The sequence below is a fragment of the Lithobates pipiens genome, unplaced genomic scaffold (genome assembly GCF_037356315.1).
Source record: "Lithobates pipiens isolate NorthernLeopardFrog02 unplaced genomic scaffold, aLitPip1_a1.2 Scaffold_8, whole genome shotgun sequence".
NCBI lineage: Eukaryota > Metazoa > Chordata > Amphibia > Anura > Ranidae > Lithobates > Lithobates pipiens.
Genome location: NW_027507903.1, coordinates 481,804,237 through 481,828,781, shown reverse-complemented (window position 1 = coordinate 481,828,781; position 24,545 = coordinate 481,804,237). Strand labels below are relative to the sequence as shown.

General features: G+C 43.5%; 1 protein-coding gene across 2 annotated transcripts in view; it reads right to left on the bottom strand.

The window, feature by feature from the left end:
* The window catches only part of ADA2 (adenosine deaminase 2), a 79,998-nt gene that overhangs the window by 5,084 nt on the left and 50,369 nt on the right, over positions 1–24,545 (bottom strand). For both annotated transcript variants that reach the window (XM_077468870.1, XM_077468871.1), the window contains exons 7-9: positions 21,050–21,158; positions 15,588–15,745; positions 14,338–14,540 (exon numbers count right to left, since the gene is read on the bottom strand). In XM_077468870.1, the coding sequence (XP_077324996.1) occupies positions 14,338–14,540; positions 15,588–15,745; positions 21,050–21,158 (470 nt within the window). The remainder of the gene's footprint in view (positions 1–14,337; positions 14,541–15,587; positions 15,746–21,049; positions 21,159–24,545) is intronic.

The following is a 24,545-nucleotide window of genomic DNA, read 5'->3' as shown; positions in this document are numbered from 1 at the left end:
GGGGTCTCTCAGTAGGTTGTTGAAACCCTTCAAGTTAAACGTATTGTGGAATGTGCTGTGTGTTTTCCTCAACATCAATTTTGTAAAGTAAAAAGAAAAAACTGCGCTATTAGTGAACCCAACCCCTAAGCAGAAGCTCAAATCGTTATACAACGCCACACCAAGTTTCTAAATATAAGGAGCTGCGCTAATAAGAGACCTAGAGTTCTGGTAAGCGGCCAGATATTCTATTGGTGGTGGTATTGGCTATACTTCACAGCACTTTTTCGAAAGGGTGTGTGTTGAATTTATCACAGAGATTCTGTTGACACGTTTGCATGCATCTCTCCAGTTTGGGATTGGACACTTATATATAGGGACTTTAATTTGTTTGGACTTACTTATTAATTAATTGTGAAAAAATAATAATTTGTAATTAATTTATTTATTGCAAAGCTTTTATGTTGATTTTTCACTAAGGATTATGTTGCATTAAATTGGGGAGTAATTCATTTATTAATGGAATTTTTCCACTAATTATCACGCTGTATGAAATTGTGGTTTATATTTGTTAGGTTGTTACACTATCAGGGTGTAGGCGACTTATACTATTTTTAATATTATTGATTTTTCTGATTGGTATATTGCACAGGTAACCAATTTATTCACTTTACATAAATTTTAAATTAATAACTAATCACTTATTAGCGCGGCTCCTTATATTATCAATTTTGTAAAGCAGTAGCGAGTTATCCAGCAAGGAAGCACTGATATCACTTCTCTGCCTTTTGGTTGCGATCCTGTGGGGTAACTCATAAAGACCGGCAGAAGGAAATCTCTGGATCTCCCCTTTGGAGAATCCAGAGACTTCTGAGTTTATTGCTTATAAATGGCGTGAAGGATACTACCCAAATCACTTAGACCGGTAGTTGGACCGGATAAAAGAAGGATATTTTCGGTGAAGAAAATTATTGAGGACTTTTTGCTGGAAGGTTTGGAATTGACGGTAAGTGATATCTATGCTTTGCAAGACTTTTCTGCGACAGGAACTTATGATATATAATTTTATTCTGAGGATGCGTGTTTAAGAGCATATGAAGTGTACCGTGAGAAGAGAGGCAGTGGCATATGGGAAGATGTGGAAATTGAGCTTTTATTTGATGCTGAGAAGAGAGGTGTTGTGGTGCATCTTTCCATTTCTGGAGCAAGAAGTGGTAAGAATTTTCCTTATAAAATTGTGATCTTCTGTTGATGGTGGTGTTAAAGTTAGAAATTTGTATGGTATGTATAGGAGTAAAATTAAATTTAAAGTGAAATTTAATAGACATGATCAAGGTGTATATATCCTCCCCCCACAGTTTTTTTCTGTCGCAAGGCAAAGGTGCTCTTTATGTTTTTCTGGGCAACCTGCCTTTTGTAGAACATGTTACCAATATGGCCATGAGAAAGAAGAATGTAAAGTACCAATAAGGTGCAGGCAGTGCGGTGCTGATAACCACATGGCTAGGGACTGTAAACAGGCCAAAAAGTGTGATCTGTGTGATCTGCCAGGTTATCTTGCAAGAGATTGTCCTGAAATGGAAAAGGCAGGATGTAGAATATTCTCCTTTGCCGATGCAGTGAGAGGAGGCAGGTCACGGGGTCCCATGGTGTCCCCAGAGGTACGGGCCATGGCTGAGGCATATGCAGCTAGAGACGCAGCAAAGGAGAAGGCTCTCAAGCTTATCCTGGAATGTGAGGTTCGTGAGGAGGAGGATCAGATGGAGGAGGAAGTTGTAGTGGGTATTGAGACCTTAACAGCTGCGTTTGTAACACCTGCGTGTGAAGGGAAAGATGGCGCAAGGACGCTGAGGGTGGGTGTGAAAGTAGGCGTGGCCGCCACAGCCTCGTGCTTCATAGCTGAGAGTCTGACGAGCAGTGTGATGTGTAAGGAGTAGAAGAGTGACGGCGGATTGGGCGTGGTGGAGGCAGGATCGTGCAATGGTTAGTTTAAAGGCAAACTTAGTGAGAGAACTAGAGCTAAAAAGGAATTTGGCGATGGAGGAAAAGGAAAAAAAAATTGACAACAGGAGAAGGATCAGGTGTGGTGGTGATGGAGGTAGGAGGAAATTTAGAAAAAATAAACCCGTTAACAGCAGGTGCAGGTGATACTGAATGGGGAACGAGGATGGATTTGAAGGATAGTGCTTCCTTGCCTCTGGGACAGAGGATCAAGGAAGATGATGAGGAGAGTGAAAGAAGTTTATATAAAAAAGCAAGAACAGAGAAGGACGTTTTGCTGGGGATGATTTCCTCATCGGAATTAGGGTGAGTCCCCCGATTCTCCAATTGTGGCAGCAAGAAGAGGTAGAGTGGGAGAAGGGAAAGGTGGCAGGACAGAGAAAATGACCTGATAATGAATTTTGGTATGAGACTGTTTGTCTTACTGTTATTATGGCGGTGACAGTAGCGCCCCTAAATGTCAGATCAATAGGCTCTTCAAGTAGAAGAGTGATTATTTTAGATTTTTTAGCAAAACTGAAATATGATTTAATTTGAATACAAGAGTGCGGTATTAAATACCCTCCAGGGCAGGAGGAATAGAATGGGGAAACAATTTGGTCACCAGCATGTGGTAATAAGAACAATGATGTAGGAATCCTAGTTAGAATTTGAAATAATAGGATTAGGTTGCTGGAGCATAAAGTACTTGTTCCTGGTAGATGCCTAATGGGAATCTTTGAATTTGTAAACTTTAAGTTTAGAATTTTTAATGTCTATGCACCAGCAGATAGACCGGCTTGCTCGTATTGATTTTTTGCAAAACCTGCAAATTTTCTTGGTTGGAAGGTTACCCACCAGTGTTGCCAACCGCCCGTATTTTTACGGGCAGCCCGGGGCTATTTTTTCATGTCCGTGAAAATCTGTAAAAAAAATATCTTGCCAGTAAAAATGACAGTTCCCGGCTCGGAACTGCGCATGTGCAGTCCCGAAGCATGCCGAGAGTCTCTGATCATCCCGATGATCATTCTTTCTAACATGGCTTACTTATCTTGTATGGTTGTACCCTCCCTCTTCCTTCCACAATTTGCCTTATTTGATTCTGGGAGATGCTGGGAGGGGGAGGAGTGGAGTGAGCCTGCAGTGGAGCCAGACTGACTTCAGCCTAGCAGAGGGTAAGCTACCTATTAGCTAACTGCAGTTGTGTCTTTGCCTTGTCTTAGTGGGTGGGAGGGGAGGGGGGCAGAGGATGGGCTTGTGTACAGCAGATCATTTTTTGTGTGTCTGATCTGATTTGCTTCTAAAGGGAGGATGTTTTCTCCACAATCTCTACCTATTACCTACAGTGCTCACCAGTCCAGGCACAGCCTCCTCAGTCCTCTCCAGAGTTACCACCTCATGTGTCTGGGGCGCTACAAATCCAAGCATGCAAGGAGAGGGGAGGCAGCAGCAATATGATTTGGCTGGTATTTTCTGATGAAAAGTGCTGCTTTAGATTGTTTGTACTGTATGGTCATAATATATTTGATTATGTATTGTGCTTGATGGTCTTGAGGTGTTTATTCATATATTTTTATCTGAGTAAGTAGTGAGCACATTTGGTCTCCTGTACCATGTCTGCAGCCTATGACCGTCTCCTGTATCATGACCGCAGTCTCTGATCATCTCCTGTATTATGTGTGCAGTCTCTGACCATCTCCTTTAGCATGCCCACAGTCTCTGACCGTCTCTTGTATCATGTCCGCAGTCTCTGACCATCTCCTGTATCATGTCCGCAGTCTCTAACCATCTCCTGTATCATGTCTGCAGTCTCTGACCGTCTCCTGTAGCATGTCCAAAGTCTCTCATCGTCTCCTTTAGCATGTCTGCAGCCTCTGACCATCTCCTGCATCCTGTCTGCTGTCTCTGACCATCTCCTGTATCATGTCTGCAGTCTCTCACCATCTCCTTTATCCTGTCTGCAGTCTCTCACCGTCTCCTGTAGGATAAAACCCAGAGCCACCAAGCTGGAGACATTTGACCCCTGCAAGGTGCACCTGAGAGGAGGTCAGTGACAGCACCGCCAGGCCAATCTGAGGGGGGGGTCACTGATGTAAGGGGGGAGTGAATACAATAATGTATGGGGGCACTGATATAAAGGTTTCCCCCCTATATTAGTAACCCCCCTTACCTTAGTGTATTCACTGTACAGAAGGTGGTCTTCGGTCACCGGAGTCCCCCCCCACATCAGAGTTCCTGGCGTTCCCCTTCAGAGTCTCAGAGTCTGCAGGATTCCCCCTTACAGTGCAAGAGGGAACTCAGTCTGCGAAATCAATGTAATTGGGAACTCTGATGTAAAGGGAACACAGTGGACTCTGATATAAGGTGGTCTCTGCTCACCAGAGCCCCCCTCTACATCAGAGTTCCCCCTTAGATCATGATTTGCAGCGTTCCCCTTAATACCATAAGAGTTTCCTTTCACTGTAAGGGGGAACTCTGTGCTAGTATCCTGACCTTAATGTCAATACAGAATTTTTTTTTTTACTTTTGTTAAACTTAAGCACATTGCTAATAGCACTAAATATATGTTTATAGTTTAAATATCAATATTTGCACAGTTTAGCACTGAAAACTATAATTTTAGGTACTTTTTTGCAGTGCCAGTAAAAAATTGGTGCCGTTTGTAAATTTTTGGCATCCTGCCAGTAAATTTTGCTTCGGAGGGTTGGCAACACATTATTGGTAGGTGATTATTATTATACAATTTGGGAATCTACTGACAGAGTGGGAGGATGTGGTGAGGCTCTGGATGGCTCATCAGACCTTTTGAATAATTTGGTTAATGATTTAGGGTTTGTGGACATACCGTATATACTCGAGTATAAGCCGAGATTTTCAGCCTCTTTTTTGAGGCTGAAAGTGCCCCCCTCGGCTTATACTCGAGTCATCGCCGTCTGACTGCTCGATCAGCGTATCGAGCAGACAGACGGCGGACATACTACAATTTGAAAGCCGCGCCTCCGCCTCCGCCTGTGATAGGCGGAACACTGAATTTCCCAGCAGCCTGTGTTCCGCCTATCACTGACATCGTCTCATCCTCGTCCGTAGTACGAGGATGAGACGATGTCCGTGATAGGCGGAACACAGGCTGCTGGGAAATTCAGTGTTCCGCCTATCACAGGCGAAGGCGGAGGCGGAGGCGCGGCTTTCGAATTGTAGTATGTCCGCCGAGGCGCCGACGAAGAGCGGCGATCCTGGCAAGGCACGGGACGGAGGCAAGGCAAGGCACGGCACGGGACGGGACGGAGGCAAGGCACGGCACGGGACGGAGGCAAGGAGGCAAGGCACGGGACGGAGGCTCGGGACACAGGTAGGCTGGACACACACACACACACACACACACACACACACACACACACACACACACACACACACACACAGGGATGGATGGATGGAGACACACACACACACAGGGATGGATGGATGGATGGAGACACACACACACACACAGGGATGGATGGATGGATGGAGACACACACACACAGGGATGGATGGATGGATGGAGACACACACACACAGGGATGGATGGATGGATGGAGACACACACACACAGGGATGGATGGATGGATGGACACACACACACACAGGGATGGATGGATGGATGGACACACACACACACAGGGATGGATGGATGGATGGACACACACACACACACACAGGGATGGACGGACACACAGGGATGGACGGACACACAGGGACGGACACACACACAGGGATGGACAGGCATGTCTCACCCTCGGCTTATACACGAGTCAATAAGTTTGCCAGTTTTTTTGGGGGTAAATTGGGGGCCTCGGCTTATATTCGGGTCGGCCTATACTCGAGTATATACGGTAAGTAAAGAGAAAGGCTCGGATAGGGATATCTTTACTTTCTTTTCGGAATCTGTAAGGTTTAAATCCAGAATAGATTTTTTATTATGCTAAACAAAAATCTGATATTTAAAGATTTAGAAAAATTCCATGTTTTCTTTAGTGATCATTGGGGAATCTAAGCTAAATTTCTTTTAGAAAGTGGAGTTAAATTTGGCAGAGGGGTATGGAAATGAAATACCCTACTTTTGAAGGATGAAGAGGTAATGCGGGATTTTGAGCTACTATACAAGCATCTCGTGAAGAGAAAACAATGTTTTATGTGCCTGTTGGATTGGTGGGATTGGGTGAAACAAAGGAAAGGTGGATTCTTCAGAGCATGGGGAAGGAGGAGGGCTAAAGATGAAAAGAAGTTATATGAAACTTTGGGTTTGAGATTGAGAAAAAATGTGTGGGTGGAAAGAAGTTTTGAAATGTGTCAATACAGCGTGTGGCAAGGTGGAGGGAGTGGGAGTGGTAAAGGAGATGAAAGAGTTCTTTGAACAATGTTTTAAAGGGTATGAAAGAGAGGATGGTGATGAAATGAAAAGGTATTTGTGAAGTATTGGATAGGGGGTTAGGAAGAGTGGAGCAGGAGTGGTTAGAAAGAAAGGTGAATGATATAGAGATTAAAGAGCTTGCCCCCATTCACATGAGCTTAGGGAAGATCCCACACACAAGAGGAGAACCTCTTGGAGACTGAATGACAACTTGTTATTTGACTCAGCCTGCACTCAGGATATCATACAGACCACCAAACACTTTGTAACTGACCATGCACAGGACAATGCCAACCCACTCACTTGGGGGTAAATTCATCCAACATGGCTGTAGACTAAAACATGCACGCACAGCAGATATCGCATGCCTCCTTGCCACCATAGCTGCACTGGAACAGTCACACAAACTCCAGATACCAATATGCTACTAGATCTAAAAGAAAAGAAACAAAGGGAGATTCATACACTACTCTCAAGCTAACAAATGTGGCAGACATCTAGCAAATACACTTCAACCCCAACAAGCCAGAGACCTATCCCCTTTATCAATTCTTCAACCAAAGGGAAAATATTGAATAACTCAGCCATAGCTGAAGAATTCCACCAATACTATTCATCCCTATATAACCTTAACCCCAGGCACCACCGTCTAAACCCCACTCAGGCAACCCCACGCAAGACCTACCTTCATACATCCAAGAAACCCCTCTTCCTAACATACTAGCCTCCAACTCAGCAGACTTAGAATCCACCCTGTCCGAAACGGACTTTCAAATGGCCATAAAAAGCCTTAAAAATGGTAAGAGCCCAGGTCCAGATGGGTTTTCCTCATGCTTCTACAAAACATTCCCAATCTTATTAGTACCTCTATTAGCAAAAGCATTTTCCGCCATACATGAGACGATTGCCCGCTCTCCAGCTCTACTTCAAGCCCAAATTGTAGTTATCCTGAAACCAGGTAAGGACCCCTCACTATGACCCAACTATAGGCCGGTATCTCTATTAAACATAGATTTAAAACTGTTTGCCAAGATTTTAGCAAATCGCTTCTCACCCTTCCTACCCGAGATAATACATAGAGACCAGGTGGGTTTTGTCCCGCGGCACGAAGTCAGGGACAACACCACCAAAACCATACACCTCATAGCATATGCTCAATCTAACCACATACCGACCTGCCTTCTCTCCTGTGATGCAGAGAAGGCCTTTGACAGGGTCAGTTGGCCCTTTTTTCAATCTACCCTCTCCCAGATAGGACTAAGCCCGAAAAAGCTGTCACGCATCATGTCCCTCTACTCCAAACCAGCGGCCAATATTTTGGTAAACGGTACCCAGTCATAAAAACGTACGATCGCCAATGGCACCAGCCAAGGCTGTCCGCTCTCCCCACTACTGTTTGCCCTAGTAATTGAACATTTAGCCTAAGCTATCAGAGCAAATCCAAACATACACTCTAATCAAAACCCCTCTTCCCAATGTAAACTTTCCCTATATGCGGATGATCTGCTCCTATATGTGACCCAACCTCATATCAGCATCCCATCCATACTCACAGAGATCAACCGGTTCGGTTGCTTCAGCAATTATAAGCTGAATATCTCCAAAACGGAAGCACTAAACCTTTTTTTAACACAACCCACCCTTGCCTCCCTTAAGGCCAATTTCTCATTTCAATGGCAGGCAAACTCCATCTCATACCTAGGTACAGCCACCCCAAAACACACATCAGAGATATACGCCCTAAATTTCAGCCCACTCCTCACAAAACTGAGATGCCTCACAGAAAATCGGATGGACCTATCGGTGTCTTGGTTTGGTCGCATGAGCACACTAAAAATGGATATACTTCCTAAACTATTGTACTTATTCCAAGCCCTCCCAATTGCTCTCCCATCCACATTCTTCTGTACCCTTCACTCTATGGCAATTTGATTTGTATGGAGGGGGAACCACCCCAGACTGAAACACAAGCTCTTGTGCTCCCCCACCTCTAAAGCTGCCGATTTTTAGCTCTATCATACATCGGCAGTGGTCTTCCATATTCTGGAGTGGTTCCCTTGTCCCTTAATCAAAGCCTCAACCCTAGTAGAACAAGACTTGTCTTCAGATGACCTTTAACCACTTCCCAACCAGCGCACGCCGATGTATGTCAACAGAATGGCACGGGCAGGCATATTGGCGTACAGGTACGTCCAATCTTAAATGCCGCCCTGCCATCGCTCGCGTGCGCTCGCGTGCTGGTCGGGACCCCCGTGAGTCCGGTCGCGGGTCCCGCGGACTCGATCGCCGCGAGCATACCCTCGATCGTCTCACGGGGCAGCTGAACTGGGAGATGCCGTTGTAAACAGCATCTCTCTGTTCTGCCTAACAACAAGTGATGCTGATCTCTGCTCCATGTGATTGGAGCAGAGATCAGTGTTCACTAAAAGAAAGCCCAGCCCCCAACAGTTAGTAACACACCCCTAGGAACACTTAACCCCTACACTGCCACCCACTGGTTAACCCCTTCACTGCCAGTGCCATTTACACAGGAATCACTGCATTTGTATAGCAGCGGTTGTGGAAAAATGACAATGGTCCCAAAAATGTGTCAAACATGTCCGATGTGTCTGCCATAATGTCGCAGTCACAATAAAAATCGCCGCCATTACTAGTAAAAAAAAATAATGCCTTAGAAATTTGGTACTGAGGAAAAGAGACCTACTCTCTGTCCACTGAACGGAGCCCCCTTACACCTCTATTTGACAACCCGGCTCTCCCAGAAGGTAGATCAACCCACACCTTAGATAGCTACAATAGAGACTCCTGGCTCACAGCACAACAGTTTGTTAATAAGGATCTTGGCACCTTTGTGACTAACCATCACACTACATCCCCTAATGTGACATGGCTTATGTATTGGTTGTATTTAGTGAAATATAGAGTGTTGATTAGGATATATATTTTTCCTTGACATATACTTAAATTATAATGTATGTGCCCCCCCCCCCCTCCCACACTCACACACACGTTTCAATAAAGCCTTTTTAGTAATGTGTATCATAAGCTGCGGTTGATTCCTTCCTCTTTTGCTTTCTTGGGACTATCTTGTCCCTACTTTTTGTTTTTTCATACGGTGTGTTTGTTTATGTGGCGGGATCCCATCTGCTATAGACGAATCGGCTGATACCGTATTAACTAATAATATATATATGGGTGAGAGAGGATTCTAGGACTCTTTTATCTTTATTTTTTGACATGGCTTACCCGCTTACACCTGACCTCTTATTGCAAAAAACTCCACGACTTCAAACAAATCCACAGACCCCTGACTGGGTTTGAACGGCTATACACACTTACAGAAACCCCTTGTCATACCCTATCACTGATCTACAAGATTATCCTTGACCACACTCACGACACCCTTCCTAAATACACCAAAGCATGGTCGGAGGAGCTCGGAAGAGATATAACAGAGGCGGAATGGGGTAAAGCTTTTATCTTTACCCATAAGTCATCCATCTCGAGCTACACACAGGAAAAAAACTATAAACTTGTATCAAGGTGGTATCGTGTACCATCAGGATTATGTTCCCATCAGTCACCGTTACCTGCTGGAGATGTAACTCAGCAAAGGGTATGTACATTCACATCTGGTGGGAATGCGATGTGCTGCGCCCATTTTGGACACAAATTTTTCTAATCTATACTGAAATATACTATAAACCGCTCACGCCCTCCCCTTCTATAGCCCTTCTTTCCATATTGCCCAGTACTGTCAAATTCCAAAAGCATAACCTCCTAAAAAAAATCCCCCCCCCATCTCTTATCGAATAGGTAGGTAAGATAAATTACATTATGCTTATGGAGGAGATGCAGGCCAAATCTCTAGACAAAGAAGCAAAGTTTTCATTCATTTGGAGTATCTGGTGGCATTACTCTAGTTCAGATACATTGAAGCACAGACTCTCAACAGTATGTACTCCTTGAGGAACTAAAAACCCTCCGCTAAACAAAAAAACAAACAAAAAAATGCTTGTCTATTCGTGAGGGATAAACCCGCAATAGGATGAAGCCCGCTGTCTCTCCACCCCCCTCCCCCTTTTTTTTGTTCACCCCTATAACCTTCCCTCTCCCTGTCTGGTTTTCCTCCTTTACTAACACTTCTGTCTTTCCCTAGCTCCTCCATCCCTAGCTATGGATAGCCATTCCACAAAACTACAAGTACTCTTTGCCTTCAGTACTACAGGCAGTTAGGAGACTTGAAAATGCACTTAACCTGGGTTCTGACACTTAAAGTGGTGTTCCACCCACAAAAAAATGCTTAAAATTCTTAAAAAAATAAAAGAAAAAACATTTGGAAATGTTTTTTTTTTTATTTACCTCTAAATGCCTGTTGCTAGGGGGTTCCTCGTAGTCTGCCTCCTTCAGTGCCTGGGCTCCTGACGTCACTTCCCCTTGGCACAGGAAGGGCTCAGCTCCACCTCCTCCCTCCTGTCAGTCATTTGGGACATGTGACAGGTCCCAGATGACTGCATGGCCAATCACAGCACGTGGCGCCGCTCGCGCATGAGCAGTGGGTGCCCGGCTGTGAAGCCACAGCCGGGTGCCCACAATTGCAATGCCGGCACCGCTGAGAGGAGGGTGGGATGAGCGGGGCTTCCTTCCCCCGCATCGCTGGACCCTGAGACAGGTAAGTGTCTGATTATTAAAAGTCATCAGCTGCAGTATTTGTAGCTGCTGACTTTTAATTTTTTTTTGTTTTACGGGAAACTCCTCTTTAACAATTCTTAGTTTAGACACATTTACTCCCTCGGCTTCTGAACGAAGCAGGTTCCCATAGGGGCGTCCAGACCTTAGGAGATGGCAACCACCCGAATGTCAGCACCATGCCTGAAACACTACTTCATAGACTTACTCTCAAGTCACCTATATATACGTAATGGAATGCACCATATTTTTGTTTGTATAACTCAGATTTATTTGAACACCCTTTGTCAGGCGTCTGGTCCTGTTCTTGTTCCTTTCTGTTCTAATATGTACTAAAACAATAAAAACGTATTGAACCTAAATGTCGATTATAAGGCTGTGGCCAAAATTGAGACAAATAGACTGAGAGAGGTTCTGGGAAAAGGTATTGGACCATAGCAGATGTGTGCCCTACCAGGTAGATTTTCAGACAACCTAATTGTTAAGAGACATAGTAGTATATGCAAATAAGAACAAGAGACCATTGGTGCTGGAGTCTCTGGATCTTGAAAAGGCTTATGATCGAGTATCTCATGTTTTCGTGTTTCATGTCATGAGGAGATTAGGTGTTCCCAAAAGTCTATTAGAAGTGGTGGAAGGATTTTATCATGGGTTTAGAAACCGAGTTTTGGTAAATGGGAACGTGACTGACCCGTTTGAGATTCGAGCAGGAGTGAGGCAGGGATGCCCTTTATCTCCCTTGGCCTTTATTTGTGTCATTGAACCCCTACTCATGGAGATACAAAAGGATAAGATATGTAAAGGCTTTGTTATACCGGGTGGAGGAGGACAAATGGTAAAATCCATGGCTTACATGAATGATGTGATTGTGATAGGATCATCACAGAGGGAAGTAAATAGGATTGGTTTAGTGACAGATATCTACTGTATGGTTTCCAAAAAGAATATTAACTAGAAAAAAAATAGCTTATATAATAATCTTGGTGTAGAGGTGCAAATCCGAAAAGACAACCTGGAAGTAAAGAAAGATATGAAAGTTTAGGGACTTACTTTTGAAAGAACAGTAAAAAGGTAAGGTTACTTATGATGAACTCGAGATCTGTCCTTGAGAGGTAAAATTTTGGTTTTGAAGGCCGTTATTTTTCCTTTAATACTTTATACTGCAATTTATACTGCAATAGTGTTACCAATGGCAAAGGTGTGGGCAATGAGAACCAATAAAGCTATGTACAGTTTCCCATGGGGAACAAAAATGGAGCGAATCTCGAGGGAGATAGTTAAGAAGCCATGTGGATTGGGTGGTCTGGATTTTCCGGATTTAGTTAAATTCGTAGATATGTACTTTTGGCTAATGGATTTCAGATTAGAGATGGTAGATGGAAGGACATCAAATATGATTTGTTATATGGGAGGATGGTTGTTTAGAAGATAGAGGTGGAGGAAAGTGCAGTTGGGGAAACCAGTTTCCTTTTTCTTGTCCATGCACTACAAAAAGCTGGAAAAAATTGGAATGGAGTATTGTTTGGTTGCATTGGGGTTGGACGGAGGGGATAAAATGAAGGTAAGGAGGTTAATGTACAAAGATGATATAGTTTGCAATATCAGAGGTTTGAGGTCAGTGGAGGCCGTAAGTGTTTGGAGTGCTTTGGGCATAGAAGAGATGTCAAATAGACAACATGATGTTGCATGGTTAGCTTTGCAGAATGGGCTATCCACAAAAGAGTTCCTGAAAGGAAGGGACATTGTAAGATCTGATAGAAGCCCAAGGGCCCAAGGGATGGGTGTGGAGATGTAGAAAATGTGCAACACATATTTTGAGATTTTGCCTATGCAAAGAAAGTTAGATTTGTTTTTGATATGTTTATGTATAAGATTTGTGGTTGTAAGCTTACATATTTAGGTTTACTAACAAATATTGGACTAGGAAACATGGAAGGTAAGTGCCTAGGCTGGATATTTAGTTGTATTCTAAAGGAGGCTTTGTGGGATGCGAGAAACCAATTGGTTGTTAGGAAGGAAGAATTGGAAGTTGGGTGGTGCTGCCGAATGATATAAACGAAATTGCATAAGGCATTTCTGTTTGATGTAAAGGAGATGGGGGAAGATAAGAGTTGGAGAATCTGGTAGAGGAGGAGTTGTAATAATTTTGTGAAGATAGGTGTGGGTCGAGGAATGGTTGGATAGTGTAGGTGTGCAAGTAGGAGGCAAATGGTAGTGCATGTTGTAAATGTGAATTTAATTTGATTGTTTATAGGGAAGGGGGGTTTAGGTTGTAATTGTTATTAAGTTGGTGAATGTTGAGTTTTGGGAGGTGATTGCGTCTCTTACCCTTTGTTTTTTCATTCAAAGGAATAAATGTAAGTAGGTAGATTGGAGACTAATGTCTGTAGTCTTTGTAGTTTAGGAGTTTTTTTTCATGTCTTAGTACGTCTTTAAGTGCAGAGTGTGTTAGATAGGGAGTGAGATTAGGAGGATGTTGAAAAGATGTTGATTCTTTTTTTTTTAATAAAGATTTTGTATAAATAAATAATAATAAATAAATGATGAAGATGAGATTGTACTTTTCGTTTGTACCATGGCAGAAATGTTATTAGTACATTTAAGTCTTGTTCCGAATAGAAAAAAATAAAATCTGTTCTTATCAGTGATCCAGTGGAGGCGCTGTGCTACTATCCTGACGTGACCAAGGTTTGGGTGGTGGCTATGCAAATCTGCTGGAGTGATGGGAACCTGGAAGGTTACTGAAAAGAAACTGAAACCGGAGTGCCTGAAGGTAATTGGGGGCCGGGAGTAGAGTAAGTTCTCCCAAGAAAGTTGAAAGGGTCAATTACCTCTTGGTTTGAGCGGTCAACCATGGGTTGGGAAGGCAGATGATCTGTAGTGTCTGTGCCCCCTGGGAGTGGTCGCCCTATGGCAGCTATTAGTAACACTTGGATGTGGGACAGTGAAGCACTGATTAAAACCTGGCAGTGCCCTTTGAATACCTTTCCATTGCATTTAGGAGGATGGTGAAAAAGTCCAATACCTATTAGTAGGTAAATGTCACACGACCCTCCACTAGGAACTGAGAGTCATTATTCCCCCGAAAGTACCTAAAAAAAATTGAGGGATTTCAGTGAAATGTACCAATTTTGGCAAAAGACAAGGTTTTAAGACTTAAATGTCTCCTGTGGGGTATAAAAGCTCCTATCAACTATTCTGGACCTGATCATATGCCAAAAATGACCCAGTTAGCTTCATTATTTTATGTTCTTTCACATAACTTAAAAACAGATAGGCAGTTAACATGTTTTCCTTACGTGATTGAGTTCAGTGCCAGTTGTTTGAGAGTCTTCAGATCAGCCTCCATCCCCCCAAACCCCATGAACGCCTCATAGAAGTCATATGACAATCCTTGGGATCCAAACATACATGGGTCATCGGAGCTTATGACCAATGGGTGGCCATCAGCCAGAAGGGCAGCTGCTGGGTGGTTGCGAAGGTCGGACACCAAGAGAAGGACCTGAAGGAGAAATTAAATCAGATAAAGGAAAGTGATGAGGGGAAAGATGTATGCTATATGATTAAAGGCATGTAGACACTCCTCTAAATTATCAAGTTTTGTTCCAGCAGGATTGTACCTCTGCGCACAAAGCCAGGCCCACAAAGACACATTTTGACCAGTTTGGTGTGGGGGAACTTGAGTAGCCTGCACAGAGCCCTGACCTCAACTCTACCGAACATCTTTAAGCAGGGCTGCTGTTAGAAGTCACAGGGCCCTGTACAGCCTACCTGACAGAGCTCCCCCTCTGAAAATATCAAATTATATTTTCGCTAAAATGCCACAGATGCGATTCTATGCTTCACAGCCATGGCAGAAATGTTACTTCCCTCGAAAAAGATTGATTAAGGTGAATAGCACTGCTCTGCACTAGTGCAGGCTTAAAGCAGGGGGCTGTCCTGGCTGGACTTGCCGCTTTGTAAATGAAGACTTCTTGCTATGAAAAGCGACGGATGCTCTTTGAAGAGCGAACCAAATGCTGACTTCTCTTCAGAGTGCGCTCCGAGGCTTCCTGTTCATTCACAAACTGAAGCATAGTAAACTCAGTTTACTATGCTACGGTGATGAATAGACACGGGAGCGATCAGTAACGATTGTTCCCTGTGTTCATTCAGGAAAAGTTAAATAGGACACATTTATCGCCCCCCCCCCCCCCCCCACACCCCTCCATGTGTCTGCAGCAGCTGCCGGTGGGAGAGGAGAGGAGGAAAGCCAGCAGCACTGCAGGGGAGTGGGGCACACAAGGGGGGGTGGGGGAGAAGATACCGATCCCTCTGCAGCGCAGCAGGAGGGAGATAAAGGAGGAGAAACCAATAGCGCTGCAGGGAGAGGCACAAGAGGTGACAACATAGCAGTACAGCCGTCGGGAGAGGAGGGAAGCCAGCAGCACTTCAGGGGAGGGGACCACGCAGGGGTGAGGGGAGCAGATACTGATTGCTCTGCAGTGCAGCAGGAGGGAGGAAAAAGAGGATATCCAACAACAGTACTTTTATCCTTACAATTAACTACCTGGTTGGAGATGGGACAGATTTCAAGGGGGACATTCATCTTTAGTGACATCTCTCGGGCGACTGGATGTTTTAGGAGGGCATACCCATGCCCAATTCTCGATGTGTTCAGCAGCAGGGCATCCATGAGATTCTGGTCCACATCCATGCCTAGCCAGCCTGCAAAAAAATTAGAGTGATGATTGAAAACCAGATATAGATCATATTTCTGAAAAACACACATGATAAAATCTATAGTGCCTTGTAAAAGTATTCATCCCCCTTGGCTTTTTACCAATTTTGTTACATTACAGCCTTTAGTTCAATGTTTTTTAAATCTGAATTATATGTGATGGATCAGAACACAATAGTCTAAGTTGGTGAAGTAAAATTAGAATACTATATACAGTACATAAAACTATTTTTCAGCAATAAAAAACTGATAATTGGCATGTGCGTATGTATTCACCCCCTTTGCTATGAAGCCCATAAAAATCTCTGATGCAACCAATTACCTTCAGAAGTCACATATATTAGTGAAATTATGTCCATCTGTGTGCAATCTAAGTGTTACATGATCTGTCACTACATATGCACATCTTTTTGAAAGGCCCCAGAGGCTGCAACACCTAAGCAAGAGGCACCACTAATCAAACACTGCATTGAAGACCAACGAACTCTCCAAACAAGTAAGGGACAATGTTGTTGAGAAGTACAAGTCAGGGTTAGGTTATAAAAAAATATACAAATCTTTGAGGAGCCCTAGGAGCACCATCAAATCTATCATAACCAAATGGAAAGAACATGGCACAACAGCAAACCTGCCAAGAGACGGCCACACACCAAAACTCATGGACTGGGCAAGGTGGGCATTAATCAGAGAGGCAGCATAGAGACCTAAGGTAACCCTGGAGGAGCTGCAGAGTTCCACAGCAGAGACTGGAGTATCTGAAAATAGGACAACAATAAGCCATACACTCCATAGAGTTTGGGCTTTATGGCAAAGTGGCCAGAAGAAAGCCATTACTTTCAGCAAAAAACAAAATGCCACATTTTGAGTTTGCAAAACGGCATGTGGGAGATTCCCAAAAAGTATGGAGTAAGGTGCTCTGGTCTAAAGGGGATTAAAATTAAACTTTTTGGCCATCAAAGAAAACGCTATATCTGGTGCAAAACCAACACATCACATCACCCAAAGAACACCATCCCCACAGTGAAAAATGGTGGTGGCAGCATCATGCTGAGGGGATGTTTTTCAGCAGTCGGAACTGGGAAACTGGTCAGAGATGAGGGAAGGATGGATGGTGCTAAATACAGGGATATTCTTGAGCAAAACCTGTACCAGTCTGTGTGTGATTTGAGGCTAGGATGGTGGTTCACCTGCCAGCAGGACAATGACCCCAAACACACTGCTAAAGCAACACTTGAGTGGTTTAAGAGGAAACATGTAAATGTGTTGGAATGGCCTAGTCAAACCCCAGACCTCAATCCAATAGAAAATCTGTGGTCAGCAAGCGCAAAACATGCAAAACATGCAACTTGAAGAAGCTGGGGCAGTTTTGCAAGGGGGAAGGGGCAACAATCCCAGTGGCAAGCTCATAGAGACTTATCCAAAGTGACTTGGAGCTGTGATAGCCACAAAAGGTGGCTCTACAAAGTATTGCCTTTAAGGGGGTGAATAGTTATGCACATAGATTTTTCTGTTATTTTGTCCTATTTGTTGTTTTCTTCATAAAAACCAAAAATAAAAAACATCTTCAAAGTTGTGGGCATGTTCTGTAAATTAAATTATGCAAATCCTCAAACAATCCATGTTAATTCCAGGTTGTGAGGCAACAAAACACAAAAAATGGCAAGGGGGTGAATGCTTATGAAAGGCACTGTATGTGCTTTGGGGTTACTAAAAGCAAATCCACTCTGCACTACAAGTGCATTTAAAAGAGCACTAAAAGTGCACTTGAAAGTGCAGTTGCTGTAGATCGCTGTAGATCTGAGGGGAAGCTCTGCAGATTTTGTCATCCAACCATGTGCAAGCAAAAATGCTGTTTTTTATTTTCCTTGAATGTCCCCCTCAGATCTACAGTGACTGCACTTCCAAGTGCACTGGCTGTGCACTTGTAGTGCAAAGTGGATTTGCCTTTAGTAACCCCCATTGTGTCTACAATAAATTTGTTTCAGCTTTGCTTCTTTTTATGTCTGGGGCAGAGAGCTTTGTGGTGCAAGATGGCCCAATAATTTTGACAAAAAATATGAATTTGAAGGGAGTTACTTTTGGGTTAGTATTTGAACTAGGGGTATTTAGGGGTCATGCTAAGATTAGGGTCAAAATATGGACAAACTTCAGGGTAATGCCCCATACACATGAGTGGATTTTCCGTTGGAAAAGACTTGGATGTTTTTTCCGACGGAAAAGACTTGGATGTTTTTTCCGACGGAAAAGACTTGGATGTTTTTTCCGACGGAATTCCACTCAAGCTTGGCTTGCATACACATGGTCACACAAAAGTTCTCTGAACTTTCGACCGCCAAGAACGCGGTGGCGTACAACACTACGACGAGCCGAGAAAATGAAGTTCAATGCTTCCGAGCATGCGTCAAATTCTTTCCGAGCATACATAGGAACTTTGTGCGTCAGAATTGGTACAGGCGATCGGAATTTCCGAACTGAACTTTTTCCGACCAAAAAATAGAGAACCTGCTCTCAATCTTTTGCTGGCTGGAATTCTGCCAGCAAAAGTCCGATGGAGCATACACACAGTCGGAATTTCTGACCAAAAGCTCACATCCGACTTTTGCTAGCGGAATTTCCGATTGTGTGTACGAAGCATTAGGAATTTCGGAGTTTATATGTTAAGTTAACCACTTGCCGCCCGCCCTATAACAAATAGACGGTGGCAAAGTGGTTGCATAATCCTGACCGGACGTCATATGACGTGATCAGGATTATGAGCCGCTGTGCGCCCCCGGGGGCGCGCATCGCGGCGATCGTTGTTGCGGGGTGTCAGTCTGACACCCGGCAACTACGATCTCGGTAAAGAGTCTCCGACGGAGACTCTTTACCATGTGATCAGCCGTGTCCAATCACGGCTGATCACAGTGTAAATAGGAAAAGCCGGTGATCGGCTTTTCCTCACTCGCATCTGTCAGACGCGAGTAGAGGAGAGCCGATCGGCTGCTCCTCTGACAGGGGGGTCTGTGCTGATTGATTATCAGCACAGCCCCCCCCCCCCCGAGGATGCCCACACTGGACCACCAGGGACGCCACCAGGGATGCCCAGGACAAGGTATGCCACCCTAGACCACCAGGGATTCCAGTCAGTGCCACAATGGATGCCAATCAGTGCCCATAATGGATGCCAATCAGTGCCCACAATGGGCATCACTGATTGGCATGCATTATTGATTTGCACTGATTGGCATCCATTAGTACAATATATTATAATACAATGCCGCCTATCAGTTCCCATCTGTGCCGCCTATCAGTGCCCATCCATGCCACCTATCAGTGCCCATTCATGCCCACCTGTGCCGCCTACCCATGCCCACCTGTGCCGACTAACCCATGCCCACCTGTGCCACCTATCCATGCCCATCCATGCCAATCCGTGCCAGCTATCAGTGCCAATTTGTGCCACCTATCAGTGCCCATCCGTGTCGCCCATCAGTACCACCCATCAGTGCCGCCTATCAGTGCCACATATCGGTGTCCATCAATGCCACCTCATCAGTGCCACTTCATTGGTGCCACCTCATCGGTGCCCATCAGTGCCGCCTTATCATTGCCCATCAGTGTAACCCCATCAGTGCCCATCAGTGAAGGAGAAAACTTACTTATTTGCAAAGTTTTGAAACTGAAACAAAAAAAAACATTTTTTTTTTCAAAATTTTCGGTATTTTTTTATTTGTTTAACAAAAAATAAAAACTGCAGAGATGATCAAATACCACCAAAAGAAAGCTCTATTTGTGGGAAAAAAGTGATAAAAATTTCATTTGGGTACAGTGTAGCATGACCGCGCAATTGTCATTCAAAGTGCGACAGTGCTGAAAGCTCAAAATTGGTCTGGGCAGGAAGGTGTTTAAGTGCCTGGTATTGAAGTGGTTAAAGCAGAACTTTAGCCAAAAATAACAAACAAAAAAACGAACAACACATTAAAAGCTAAAATAACAAAACTAGCTTTCAGCTTTAAAAACCATGTTCAGATTCAATCCAGAGATTTTCCCCACAGTTTTTTTACTGCCACTAGATGTCCTCAGACTGATAGCTAGCATCATTCAACCCACTTCCTTTGAGCCTGATCCCTGCCTATGACTAGACAGTGAAAAGAGAAGCAGGATGATGAGCTCATCTGTCTGCCAGTCTGCTTTCCCCTCCTATCAGCATGCTTCTTGTCAGCACATAAACGTATGGTTTCGTGTGCTGTTTCTTCCTTTTACACTACAGCCCTGCTGTACAGAGATTGCAAGAGACTGACACCAAGTCAAATTCAGTTACTTACACTGTATTTAAAAAAATATTTAATAGTGTGTTAAATAATACAAAACTGCATTAATGTGTGTCTTTATAACAGATGCAATGGAGGGCAGTAGTAGCCACTGGGATAAAATGCCATAAGTCTAATAATAACTGGATACAGGTTTTATCCCTCCCTCCCTATTGTCTGAAAGAAAAATGTTGCAGTCTGTTTCCCCACTGTAGAGCCTCCAAATCACTTTCTGCCCCAGCAATTTAAGGTCCCCTGCCCCAGCTGCATATACTTATCTACCCTTTGCTTTCCCCTCTGCTTGACAGGGAGGAAAGAAAGAGCTATATAAGCTCTAGCTACTCTAATCAGCATTAACATAGGACTGAGGCGTCTCCCTGCCCCATATGACTACACTAGGCCAATCACTAAGCACCAGTGCTGTCACATGACAGGGAATAAAGGCAGGAAAGGAGGGAAAATCTCTCCATGGCACAGACAGCTGTAAAAAAAATAACAGAGATATTAATCCTTCCCCACTCTATTTAAAGCTAGAGAAAAATGTTTTGACTGCGGTCGGTTTTTAAATCAAAATTCCACTTTTTAACATATGTTTTGAAAAAAAAATAATAATATCCTGGAACTTAAAAAAATTAAAAAGTGTCTCTCGTTGCAACTCTGACCTCCTCTCCCCCAAATGCAGCAGTCCTCTTTGGGGGAAATGACAGTTGTAATTTAGCCCTATCCCTGTGAGCCCAGGATTTCATCAACTTGCCATGGTGGTCATTATTCTACCAGCCTGGGCTCAAAGGACAATGATTAAGACCACCTTCTGCTAAAGCAGGGAAAAGAAGGAAGAGAATTGCCAGATACCATGTGACTGACAAGAAGGCTGCTGGATTCAAGATATGTATAAGAGGAATATTTTTAAAAATAAGCATGGGGAAAGGCGGGGGTGCCATAATCCATTTTATGACTACAAGAGAACTTTGACATCATACTTTCCCACCCTCACTTGCTTACTAGTCTCTCCAGCGTGGAAAAAGTAAGGCAGGGTAAAACCTGTCTGGCTGGGGATGTTGAGGGCATCTCGAAGTTGGTAGAGTGAATGACCTGCATCTTCTTGGCCAACCTGCAATAAGCAGAATGATTATTGGTATAAATACAGATTGTCAGTACAAAGATCATTCAAACACCTACAATGCACTGCAGGTACACTATATGGCAAAAACATGTGGATGCTCCTACAAATTGAGTTCAGGTATGCACTTCCCACCTTATGGTGATAGATTAGGGGAAGGCTCTTTTCTGTTCAGGCATGACTGTGCCCCTCTGCACAAGGCCAGCTTTTTCTAGGCCAGTGGTTCTCAACCTTTCTAGTGCCATGACTCCTTGATAAAATCTTATGGTAAATTTTAGGATGTACCGCTCTCTCTTTGTTCTCCTTTCTTTCCCTTTTATCTCTCTCTATCCTAATTTCTTATTTTTTTCCCCCCCATCTCTCTATTTAGCCATCTTTCTCCTTCTTTCTATTATTCTTTCTCCCTTTTTCTTTGTTCCTCCCCCTCTTTCCCTCTCCCTTCCATGTATTCTCTATTTTTATTCCTTCTCTTACTCCTTGGTGGGGGGGAAATGGGATGAGCGGTAGTGCTGGCAGGGAGTTGGGAAGAGTGGCAGTGCTGGCAGAAGGGGTGGGACCAGTGGCTATGTTGGGGGGACTTCTGATCAGCCAACTTAGGTGCTCTTGATCAAGGTCATCTGCTGATCTGAGAACTGTAGTGGGGACTTTTCATGTAAACTATAATCACAGGTAGCATTACTCACTGTCTCCGGCTTCACTGTGTCTCCAACTTTGTAGTGTCTCCTAGCAGTGACACCTATGCCGAAATCAGGAGATAGGGTCTCCTTGAGCCCCTCCCACTTCACATTCCTCCCCAGTCTGCTGACCTCTAGTCTCTGCCCCCAGCCATGCCATGAACTGAATGGGAGGCTGCAAAGTGGCTGAGTGGGAAAAGCCCAGCTGGGGGGGGGAGGGGGGCACACGCTCCAGGGACAGCCTGCTGGGTGCCTGCAAAGCTCAGGATTCGGTGACCCCTGGCAATTCATAATTCAACCCTTGAAGGGGTCCCGACCCCCAGGTTGAGGACCACTGTTCTAGACATTCTATGACCAGCTTGGTGTGGAGGAACTTGAGTAGCTTGCATGGAGCCCATACCTCAACCCAACTAAAAACTTTTGGGATGAACTTTAATTCTGAATGTAAAACAGGTGTTCTTGTCCATTATCACTACCAAAACTCCCTATTTTTTTCGTTCGATAAATGAACCACATTTTTACAGACACACTCCAAGATCTTGTGGAAAGCTTTGCCAAAAGAGTAGAGGCTGGTATTGCCACAAAGGAGATCACCTCCATATTAACGCCTATGGTTTTGGAATGGGATGTACCACAAGCTTATATAGCTGTGATGGTCAGGAGTTTAGAGACTTTTCACCATGTAGTGTAGATCTCAATAGGTCAAGGTGCTCTCATTCCTCTCTGGGATGACAGAGAAATAACACTTAGAACTTCAAAGTCTGTGTTTACACAATGATCATACTCAGTTTTTCTAAATAAATTCCCTTTAATAAAGAAAGTAGTTTGTAAAGGTTTCACTAATGCCTACATACATCCCTTTGCAATTTTTATAATAAAACCAAGGTAGAGCAGCAATATTGCCTAATGTTAAAACTATGAGTAGTTTGCTTCTCAAATGAAAAAAAATAACAATATATCATTGTGGGCTGCCAAGGTCTAGTCAACTGATCAGCACCAAAGCTAATAGATGAGATAGTGAACACCATTAAAATGGTGCTGGTAAAGTGGTTTCCTAATCTAGGCAGGGTCCAGGAGCAAGAAGAAACAAAACCATCACACCAATGGAGCCCAGAAATATTTATTTCATTATAAAATTTCAGGGTAAAAACCAACCAAACACATTATGGATGTTGCAAATACCCCTCTTTTCAGTGCTTAAAGTGCTTGGAATACAAAATGGCAGACTTAACGGTGTTTGGTGGCTTTGAGAAACATTTCTCCTTCTTCTAAAGCAGGTTTCAGCAGCTTAATACATTTTTGTTCCTGCCAATTAGCACTTCAAGCCCTGATGAAAGGGATATTTTCAATCATGAAGTTTGTTATCCTGGATATTTTTTTAAAGAAAAATATACTTCTGCATATAGGTAATTTACAGACACCCAAAACAGGAGCACATGTATATAGGAAAAGATGGTTAATGGTAACTCAAAATGAACAGGGGTTCAAAACTTCTGTCAACTGTCTATGCCCTGGAGGAAATTTCCCATCAATTCTGGTCTTGGTGAGAACCAAAAATGTGGCAGTGAAAATACCCCCACCGGAGACACAAAGAACAAACCTGACAGTGGTTCTAACCCCTCACTAATCCATTTCAATAAAAAAGTTTAGTCATTAACCCGCACAGTGTGCTTCACAATCTGAAGAATAAAAATAATATCTAATATTCTTGTATCTCAAGGGCATTTCTGGATGAATAGCATTGATAGTCAGACTGACTTAAAACAAAATGTGAGTTTATTGTCACACAGTTGGCATCATAAATACAATGTAAAAAGTATAATAGTTCAGTTCAGTGTGGGTAAAAATATATGAAATAGAATAAATAGTTATAAAGCTGTAATAAGCTTATGAAAGCATGTGTGCTTCATGGCTGCTGCTTTCTGTCTCCATGCTGTCTTGTGTAACCAAAAAGAAGCAGGAAATTACGTTCTTATGTCCCTTACACACGAGTGGATTTTCCATCGGAAAAAAAATTGGATAGTTTTTCCGACAGAATTCCGCTCAAGCTTGGCTTGCATACAAACAGTCCTACAAAAGTTCTCTGAACTTTTGACTGTCAAGAACGCGGCAACGTACAACACCACGACGAGCCGAGAAAATTAAGTTCAATGCTTCCGAGCAGGCGTCGAATTGTTTCCGAGCATGCGTAGGAATTTTGCGCGTGGGAATTTGTACAGACGATCGTAATTTCCGATCTCAACTTTTTCCTACCCAAAAATTGAGAACAAGCTCTCAATCTTTTGCTGGCCGAAATTCCACCAGCAAAAGTCCGATGGAGCATACACACGATCGCATTTTCCGACCAAAAGCTCTCATCTGACTTTTGCTGGTGGAATTTCCGATCATGTGTACGGGCCATTAGACTTCTGAGAGAATTCAGTGCTGCCTATCAGTGTAACCGATCGGTGCCCATCAGTGCTGCCTCATCAGCGTACATTAATGACGCACAAAAATTACCTGTTATAAAATTGTAAAACAAAATAAAAAAAATAAAAAAATCGCACAGGTGATCAAATACCACCAAAAGAAAGCTCTATTTAGGTACAACGTTGTATGACCGCACAATTTTCATTCAAAGTGCGACAGCGCTGAAAGCTGAAAATTGGTCTGGATAGGAGGGGGGTTTAAGTGCCCAGTAAACAAGTGGTTAATTACATACTAA